The sequence below is a fragment of the Anser anser genome (genome assembly GCF_964211835.1).
Source record: "Anser anser genome assembly, chromosome: 19".
Taxonomy (NCBI): Eukaryota; Metazoa; Chordata; class Aves; order Anseriformes; family Anatidae; genus Anser; species Anser anser.
In genome coordinates, this window is record NC_139740.1 from 11,562,281 (window position 1) to 11,572,024 (window position 9,744).

The following is a 9,744-nucleotide window of genomic DNA, read 5'->3' on the forward strand; positions in this document are numbered from 1 at the left end:
CCACTTTAATAAAGAAATCACTGCTCAATACCAGTTTAAGTATAACTTGAAATTTTAATGCTAGGATCTTCCCATTTCTCTGAAGCTCATAGTAAGCCTGCATGCTAACTCACAAGGCTTGACAGCTGTAGACACATTACACTCAAGCCTAGTCTGCACATATGCAACAGTTACAGTGCTGCAAAAAAGCTTCCTACACTTGTAGCAGAAGCTCATTAGCAACACCACTTCAGCAGAGTTTTGGTTAGCAAGACTCCTAGCTATACCATTACTCCAATGGATCTTTTCCAAAAACTGGCCCTATGCTAATGAGACAGGAAGAGTACTGTTTCTGACTTATTTAGAAGCCAGCTTTAAACTTCTTCCCCATCAAATAGAGCCTGCCATGCTAAGCAATCTAGCCCAATCAAGGCAAGGCTGGTTTTTATATAAGCTTAAATGTTTAATCAGACACAGTTGAGAAACCTTTCTAGAATTTAATATAAAAACATTTGACATTCCATTAATGTAAAGTTGTGCACATGTTGAGAAAATTGCCATCTGAAAGAAAATTCGGTCTTCAAATATCTTTATTGGAAGGCCATGCACTGCCTTCTGTTACTGTATTTCAAATCACTGTACATTTACTTTGAAAACACTGTCTGCATTTTCTAGTACAAAAAACTAAAAATTGTTTCAGGAATGTAGAGAAATATTCAACTTAAATAGCGAAAAAGTGCACCATAATTACTGCTGCACTGCAGTCATTTCTGCGTTTCCCATTTCTTAAATAACTATCCTGTTCTGATAACACACAATATAAAGAGCAATTATGAAAAAAACTGAGACATTTAAATACACTAAGTTATTGAGAATAACTTGCTGGCATTGGGTAACCTATCATAGGAGCAGCACCAGTGGCAGGATATGCATACTGCTGTTGGTTCATGCCATTGTGCATATTTGCAATGTTACTTCCATACTGCTGGTCATAGCCATTCTGGTAAGCTCCCGCAGGGTTACCAGCCCTGAAGCCAGCTTGCATGCCTGCAGCTGCAAAACCATTTCCAAAAGGAGTTCCGTTACTGAAACTTTGGGCAGTGTAGGCCCCATTTTGAGCTTTTGCTCCAAAGTCTCTCTTTCCTAGTGCACCATAGGTTCTCTCAAAATTCTCCCTCTCTCTAAAACTACTAAATCCACCCCTTTTGCCCGCAGAATATCTGTCACGTCGGTCACCTCGGGAACGACCTATTAAAGAGAAGACATAGTTATATATGCATATATACACACATATGATAGAAACATTTCACGTACCACCCAATGAGTTCAGCTAGTAATGATCTTTTACTTTTCTGCCCCAACAAGGCAAGTCTACTAGAAAGCTTTCCAGTTACTAACTGGACGCCAGTTAGGCACATTGTATTATATGAAGACACGTTAAGATTCCTTTCTCTAACCATTGTGGAATCCATACACTCTACGCCTGTAACATGAGCAGCAGCATGAAGGAAAAAAGCACAAGAAAAAAAGGTCACTAAAAGATGCTCCACAGCATATGGAACACCGTGGGGGCAGGCAGTTTTGTTGTTGCTAGTCAGGTCACCATAACTGCCAAATAAGCTACCTTCCATATCCATTTTTGGGGAGGCTGGAAGCATAAATTGAGCTTCCAGTTTGTTCTGGGAAGAAAGCTATGCACCATGGCTACCAGCAGCACTTACCTGAACCTCTGTCTTCAATCAACTGAAGCAATTTGGGGTTGATGGCTTGATTAGCCTCCCGAAGCACAGAGATGAGGTCATTTACTTGCTTAATATTGTTAGGAGTAAAGAATGTGTATGCTGTGCCTGTTTTGGTACTGCGGGCAGTTCGTCCAATTCGGTGGATATAGTCCTCTGAGGAGTTAGGGTAGTCATAATTGATGACAAATTTCACATCTTCCACATCTGTAAAGCGTTGCAGTGTGGCAAAAAGCGAGGTACAAAGTTTTGCACACCACAACAGCCAAATCGAAGATAAACGTTAGACAATAGCACTTTAAATGAAATAATGGCTGCAAAGAACAGTGTTAGAGTTATCCATTTCTGCATGAATATTGTGGAAGAGAAAGTTATGCACACTCCGTCTGTTCCCGTCTTATCACCCACCCTGTGATCCAAAACCTTACCATAAAGGAGTATGCATTTGCTTGTCATTCCCAACTCAAGAGTCCCCTTTACAAATCATCAAGTGACATCTGAATGCTTCTTGCAGTAGGGCCACTAAAGCTCACAGCAGCCTCTTCATGTGCTCATTTGAGGACCTTAGAGTAAAAACATACAAGGTCCTTCACATACACACTCATCAGAAGCTCAAAAAAAAAGGGCCACACTGCTCGTCTTGCCAAGACCTTTGAACTGCAGCTGCAAGAAAAACATACCTGTCCCCCAAAAGTCACCAAGTTGTTTTTATGCACTGTGTCTCGTCTAGGCAAGCGCTTCCAAGAAGCCAGGGTTCACTTGAGAATGTGTCTCTCTCTCTGGCAGGTCTCGACATGACGACTACATATAGGTGGAGGAACTTCGACTTTCAAAGGCATTTAGAAAAGCCATTGCTTTCCTGCCCCACTTGCTAAAGTGAGAGGTGGACTTTTTCTCAGATTTCATGTGCCAGTACTCACCAATTTGTACAAGGCTTAGTACATTTTAAAGCTGCTCTCTCCATTTCATGGTTGAAAAAAAAATTTCATTGAACATTGTAATTATTTTCTTCGACATTTCAGCAAACTCACTGAAATTCAAAGACCCACAGATCACAGCAGACAGTATGCACAAAACTAACAGTACTGCACCATGGCAAATCATGCAAAGCATGGAGAGAAGAGAAATACCAGGGCAAAGTGAACTGTGAATGAGACTGCTTATTTCATGAGAGAACAGTTTATGGGGTAGTAGTTTAAAGGATGATCTTTGCCTTTTGAAGATTACTGGCACACAATGCTCTCAGCTTTCACCTCTCTATTTGACTGGAAGCAGCCAGCCGATCATTTCCACTAGTCCTCCATCCCCCTCGAGTCCTCCGATTGTCATGCCTAGGCCTTGCCACAAAGACTGCACCTTTATGTGAAGAAAACTTAGAAAAATGCAGAGGTTAAAGAAAGCAATAGACTTTCTTTAAATAACTTTGGGCAACTGGCATTACGAGTTTTACTAACCTAGACCTCTGGATGCAACATCTGTAGCAATCAGGATTGGTGCTTTTCCATGTTTGAACTCTGTAACAAAAGCAACTCTCATCAGTTTCTTCATGTATTAAGTAACTGATAAAAGACTTACCAAAATTGCTTAAGAACTTACCATTTAGAACCCAGTCTCGTTCCTGCTGACTTTTATCACCATGAATACCCATTGCTGGCCACCTGAAAATACAGAAGTTCATCAGCTTCAAAACGTTCTTTGAGTACTTCCATTAGTCAGTTACCAGCAAATTCTAAACAGCTACTAGATTTAATATCTCAGCTGACACTTGGTGCAGTGTCAGTTTTGACACCATAGTTTTAAGTGGTCACTCATGAAGTATCTAGAGCACGTTCAGCCTACTGGGGTGGCTCGCTGAATTTCAAGCTACTATTTAGACTTACCCATCTCTCCTCATTTTTCTGGTAAGATCATCACACCGTCTTTTGGTTTCCACAAAAACTATTGTTTTGTTTTCCTTCTCACTCATGATTTCTTCCATCAGACGAATAAGCCTGTCATGAAGAGATGGTAGTTAGAGCTTTCATTACTTACACTATACAATCATCACTTTGCTGTCAGCTTTGCCAGCCTCATTTTCAACATTGAGTTTTCTTAGGGGTATCAGACTGTTGTCAAAAAATCCACTGAGACAAGTTCACCTCAGTTGATATGTAAGCTAAAATTAACCATTTTAATAAAAAACCTGCTGAATGTTCAGCCACCACCGACTACTTACTTGTCATCTTTCTCTACATCATGGCACACATCAACAATCTGAAGAATGTTGTGGTTTGCACTCAGTTCCAATGCACCGATGTTGATGTGTACATATTCTTTCAAGAAGTCTTCAGCCAGCTGCCTTACTTCCTTTGGCCATGTGGCACTCCACATCAGAGTTTGCCTGTCAGGCTAGAGAAAGAGACTGTATCAGTACAAAATTAACACAGTTCAGTGAAATGCCCAATCAAGTCTATCCAGACAAATCTGAGTTAACTGTGATATCCTTGTTTTAATTAACAGTGGCATTTTTTTCTGGAATACCAAGTACCACTTATACTCACTCTTATCTGATCCACAATTTTTCTGATCTGAGGTTCAAATCCCATGTCAAGCATCCGGTCAGCTTCATCAAGAACAAGGTAAGTACACCTCCTGAGATTGGTCTTTCCGGCTTCTAAGAAGTCTATAAGTCTTCCAGGTGTTGCAATGCAAATTTCCACACCTAAAAAACAAACAGTAAGTCAGCTGAAATAATTTTCACAGTGAAAGTTTCACAGTTTTCACAAGATGCATCAAAACTTATCCATACCTCTTTCTAAGTCACGAATTTGTGGTCCCTTTGGAGCACCTCCATAAATACATGTAGACTTCAAGCGGCATGCTCTGCTGTATTCAGCGGCTACTTGCTGCACTTGTTGAGCCAGTTCACGAGTTGGTGCCAGCACAAGACACTGGAAGTAAGATGCCCAGCTTTTAGTTCCATATTTACTTGAAGTTTCTAGTCTTATGCAAGCTTTAAATCAGGACATTATATAGCACTTTATTGCCGGAATGACTAGAGCTGAATAGCCCAAACAAGCAAAAATAAGTTAAGTAGAATCACAATTACCAAACAACCACACATCTTAGGTGGGAAGATACCCAAAACTCACAAGCTTCCAGTGAAAAGCAATTTCCAAAGTGGGACATCTAGCCCTGTCCTATACAACTTTACAGAATCAAATTAAAGCTTATGGAATGTTCCTGGGAGGACACCAAAACATGGAACCCTTTTATTCAGAGAAACACTAGCGAATCTATGCACTTTCATGAGCATGGATAATTGGACTGCAAAAAATTCAATTTTTCTAGCAATTATGTTCCTCTTTCATTTAGAAATACTCACAATAGGTCCATCTCCTCGCTCTAGGAATGGCTGATGATTTATATGCACAATAGCAGGCAACAAGTACTGTTTGGAAGAAAAGAAAATGTCCATTACAGTCTCTTCCCAGGATTGTTCAAGCCTGCTGTACACCAGGCTGTACTTCCACTGCTGAAACCTAGCAATACTCCATACTGGTGGAAACTTACAGACAGCGTTTTCCCTGATCCAGTCTGTGCAACTCCAACCATATCCAATCCACTCAAGGCAACAGGCCATCCCTGTGCTTGGATAGCAGTTGGTTCAGTGAAGTTCTGCCTCTGAATCACTTCCATAACATTTGCTTCAAGAGAAAATTAAGATTTATTAACTCACACTTTGTTAATCAAGCCTGGAAAAAAAAAAACACAGTATGGCTTTCTTCACTTACCAGGAAAGTTGGCTTCATAGAAGTTTATTATTGGTTTTGGACAGTTATGGCCCCTAACTGTGACTTCTTTGCTTGACCTGTACTGCTCAACCTCTTGCTGCAAAAGAAAAATCCCATTACTGGAAATAAGCCTTGATACCAAAGTTACTTAAGTTTACACACACCCCCAAGCCTACTGGGCCCCATGACCCTCAGCATGTTTGTACTTATTTGTTTACTTTTGCATGAGTTGGATAGAGTACATACCACAGTACGTCTAACTACATCAGGATGTTCTTGATAGAAGTTCTTTTCAAATTTGGGCAGTTCATCTAAATTCCATTTCTTTTTGGTAAGTTTTTCCCCAGGGTTTCCAAATTTCTTCCCAGAAAGAGGTCCACCTCTACTTCCTCCAAACCGAGGTGCTCCAAACCTAAAAAAGAACATAACATAATGTAAAAACCGAAAGAAACTTACTGGTCCTCTTCTTCCTCCCCCACAACTTAACTGTTATCTTTGTAATCTGCCCTGTGACTTTACAATTCAGATTTATCAACCTCATCTACGTGATACTAAAACTTCCAAAACTTACTAAAGTTGTGGATGCCATAATCTGCTTATCTTTCTAGTCAAAAAGCTATGGTAACATGTTACCCTGCAGTCTTTGTAAGATGAAGTTACAAGACCTACTTGCAATTTGCAAAATAAGAACATTAACACATCTGTATTACTCCATGATCAAAATGGTTTCCTACCCAAGTAACACTCCTATTGTATCAGCCTGCAGAAAGTGGGCAGGGTCTGTTACAAAACCTCGGGACAACTTTCCCATAAGCATTTTTTCCATGTATTTTAAAGGACAGACTTCTCGCTGTAAGCAAACTTTGAGACCACACATTTTCTGTTTACATTTTCGGTCAGGTCCCTCTGTTCTGAAAAGGCTTATCTCGAAAGCCTGCTCTGGCATCCCTGAGGCGCAGCTTGATGCGAAGCAAAGCCGCGTGTTGAGGAGCGCTAAACCGGATCCAAGCACGGGGCTCCCTCCCCTGCCCTGACGGCTCCCCAATTTTTGCGAACTGGGAGCGATCCTTCCACACTACACAGCGCTCCCAGAGGGGACCGGGCTGAGTGGCCGCTGCTTCCTGCCAGCGCTGTTTCCTTTGTCTCTCATTTCTGTCTACGCCACATTTTCCAGCCGCTGCCATTTTAGAGTCGGAGCTGGGCGGGGGGAGGAGGAGGAGGAACAAAGGCAGCAGCAGCAGCCGGCATTTTGATTTCCCCTCAGTCACCGCATGGCGGGGCCGGCCATTAACATCCGCTTACACAACACAAAGCGGGAGCCGGCCGGCTTCTGCCAGCGGCCGCCAGAGCCGCCGTCCCCCGCGAGGGGAGGCAGGGAGGAAGCAGGAACCGCCCTACCCTCGGCTCCCCGAGCCCCCGCCGTCGGCGGAGAGCCCGGCCAACCCACTGACCCACAAACCTCGGCCGGCCCCCCCCCGAGGAGGGGGGGGGGGGCTTGCGGGACGGAGCCCTGCGGGGCCCGCCCGTGCTGGGGGCACGTCCCCGAGGGGCCTCGGGCCCCCCACAGTGCGCCCCCCTCCCCGGTACGCGGCCGGGGCTGCGCTGAGGCGCCCGGAGCGAGCCCCGCGGCCAGCCTCGCACGGAGCCCGCCCCTAGCGGCGCTCAGGGTCTCCTAGGGCCGCTCCCCCTCCCCCGGCTGCCCGCTGCGAAGCTCCAGAAACTTCGAGGCGGAGAAAGCTGAGGGGAAAAGGGCTGCGGGGCCCAGCCCCCGGGACTCGCCGCCATTTTAGGCGGCTTCGCAGCCAACCCCCGCGGTCGGGCTCAAGAGTCCGGACGCTGGCGGCGGCTAGCGCCGGCCGGGCCCCCGGACTCACCCTCTGTCCCTGTCGCTGGAATACCCGGGCATGGCGATGGTGGCGGTGGGCGAGGCGGTCCCGGTGACTACAGAGGGCGGCCGAGCGGCACGGCAGGATCCGACGCCGTCGTCTGGGGCCACTGACTGTGGGGCGCCTCGCCGCCCGGATGCCGGTTATATAGCGGCCGCCGCAAAGGCTACCGGGAGCCGGCGCGTGACGCAGGCGCAGAACCCGCCCCTCCTGTTATGTAAGCGGCCCCTGCCGGCCGCAGTCCCCGCCCCCTCCCCTGTGGGCGTGGCCGCGGCCCGGCCGACTGACCGGCTTCGGCGCGGCCGACCGGAAGTTCCCCTCCCCTTGGGGGCGTGGCCAGCGCTGCCGTCACCGCCCGGAGAAGGGCGCGAGCGGCTGCGCGTGCGCAGAGCCGCTGGGGGCGGCCTGAGGGGACAGGGGAGCTGAGGGGAAGCGCTCCGCGAGCGGCCTGTGCGGGTGCACGCGGGGCGCCTGCGTAAGTTATAAACACACATCATTGGAAACAGTAACTCTGTTCTGATCTCCCGATTCCACAGTAAAGCGGTTCAAAGGTCACGAGGAGCGTGGCAACTGATACGCTGAAGGACGAGGCTGCTTAGCACGGGGTAACAAAATAGCTGAGGTGGCTGCGGTGCTGCTGACCTGCCTTGCTTGGCTAGGGACTTAGCTTGAGTGTCTTTGCCACCTGTGGCTTCGAGCACAAAAGGTGCAGCTCGAACCCAAACCAGAAGCAGCCATGTTGCCCACACCTGCTCCTAGCAGTGGCCAAGGCAAACAAACACAACACAAGGTCGGAAATGCTGTAACAGCACCCCCGGGTGTATCCTCCCGCCTTCTCGCAATCCATGCCTTATGGCTCTTCTGAGACAAAAATCACTAACAGTTATTTACGTTTCCTCCCATTTTTGTTCATGTTCAGCTTCTAACATACCATGATGACGTGCTTCACAGTTTAATTGTACGCTACTTGAAAAACATTTCATTTTCGATATGTTGCCAGATAAGAACAAGGGGACACAAAACAAAGTTATTAAACAGTGAATAATCATTTTCTATTTAATTATTTATACCATTTCTGTACATTAGTATCTTCTAAGTCACCTCATTTATAAGCCAAAAATTGCAGTCTAATTTTTTTCTCCTTTAAAAGCAATTCCACACTTCTGATAAACCTTGCCACTTCGGTGACAAGAAGTGCACACAGTATTCAAGATCTGGGCCTTCATACAGATTTGCATAGGAAGGCATAATGATGTTTTCGATCTAGCATGTATTATTTCTTAATGATTGTGCGGTTTTTATTATTTTATTTTATTGTTTGTTTGTTTGTTTTTAGAACAGTACTAGGTATTTCCATAATCTCTTTCTCAAAAGTAACCCAGTGAACAGTACCAGCTGTTCCTTCTTCACATATACTACTTTTTATCCACACTTCACCTGGCATATTTTCACTTGGTCAGTAACATGAAAGCTTTCAGACACTCCTCAGCCAGCTTCAACTGTTGATACATTGGGTAGTGTATTTAAAACATAAGGCCCTTATTAAACATCATCTTTTCTACATCACTTCTAAACGTATTGAACTTTGTTATGAAAATTGTCTATTTATTCATACATTTTCTGCCTTTTAACTGCAGATCAACAAAGAGATTTAATTACATTTTTTTAAATCTCATCAGTTTATCTTTTTTCCTTAACAGACCTTGAACAAAGCATTTCTAAAGCTTTTTGGATATTCATGTATGTTACATATACAATCAGCTATAATAACTAGGTTCTGCCCTATATACCTAGTTATTGACTTTTGCAAAAAAAAATAATAAAATAGGTGATTTGTGAGACATGCTTTTGAGAAAGCTGGGTTTGCATTTTCTGAGTTTAATACTATGGCTTATCTCCACAGGCAGGTAATTAGTGTCTAGAAACTGTGTTTACTGCATTTTCAGCTTCCTTGGTATAGGGAGCATACATTTTAGCCTGAAGTTCACTACAGATTCTCCAGAATTAAATTTAAGCCAGTTATTTCTTTCCATTCCCGATTCTGAGATGAACTTAAGCAACCGGTCACATGCTATTGCTAGCAGATCAGCAATTTGGAGGAATACTACCTGATCTTTTTTTTTTTTTTAAATTCAGTAGCACTTCGATTTGACTAGATTCCATAATATTGTCCCCTGTGTATTTCTGACAGGGGATCCTCCTCCATTTTTTTTTCAATAGGAGTTAGTGATGTAAAGAAGCAAGCTATGGATTTATCTCCCAAAATATTCTTTCTAACTCACACTCTTTACCTACTGATCGTACAGACTTCCTCATTCTGATGAGTCTGAAAAAAGTCTTTGTAAAGGCTGTGAAAATTAATAGCAA

At 44.4% G+C, this 9,744-nt stretch overlaps 1 protein-coding gene across 2 annotated transcripts; it reads right to left on the bottom strand.

Annotated features, from left to right (window-relative positions):
• Positions 1-34: 34 nt before the first annotated feature.
• DDX5 (DEAD-box helicase 5) lies at positions 35-7,544 on the bottom strand. 2 transcript variants are annotated; one of them, XM_083805391.1, is made up of 13 exons: positions 7,390-7,544; positions 5,738-5,903; positions 5,492-5,588; positions 5,271-5,404; positions 5,083-5,148; positions 4,507-4,648; positions 4,259-4,419; positions 3,934-4,106; positions 3,599-3,709; positions 3,315-3,376; positions 3,173-3,232; positions 1,701-1,925; positions 35-1,227 (listed from the first exon to the last, which is right to left on the bottom strand). In XM_083805391.1, the coding sequence occupies exons 1-13, from the start codon at positions 7,395-7,397 to the stop codon at positions 845-847; spliced, it is 1,788 nt and encodes a 595-aa protein (XP_083661517.1). In that variant the 5' UTR covers positions 7,398-7,544; the 3' UTR covers positions 35-844. The 2 variants fall into 2 exon arrangements, with proteins under 2 accessions (XP_083661517.1, XP_083661516.1); XM_083805390.1 differs by having other exon boundaries at positions 7,366-7,522.
• Positions 7,545-9,744: the final 2,200 nt, after the last annotated feature.

Bases quoted from the DNA above. Each gene is read 5' to 3' on its own strand.
- DDX5 (XM_083805390.1), bottom strand. From the start codon at position 7,397: ATGCCCGGGTATTCCAGCGACAGGGACAGAGG. The intron at 5,589-5,737 runs GTATGTACTCTA...TTTCTTTTGCAG, and splicing joins ATGTAGTTAGACGTACTGTG to CAAGAGGTTGAGCAGTACAG. The intron at 3,710-3,933 runs GTAAGTAGTCGG...TCTTCATGACAG, and splicing joins GATGTAGAGAAAGATGACAA to GCTTATTCGTCTGATGGAAG.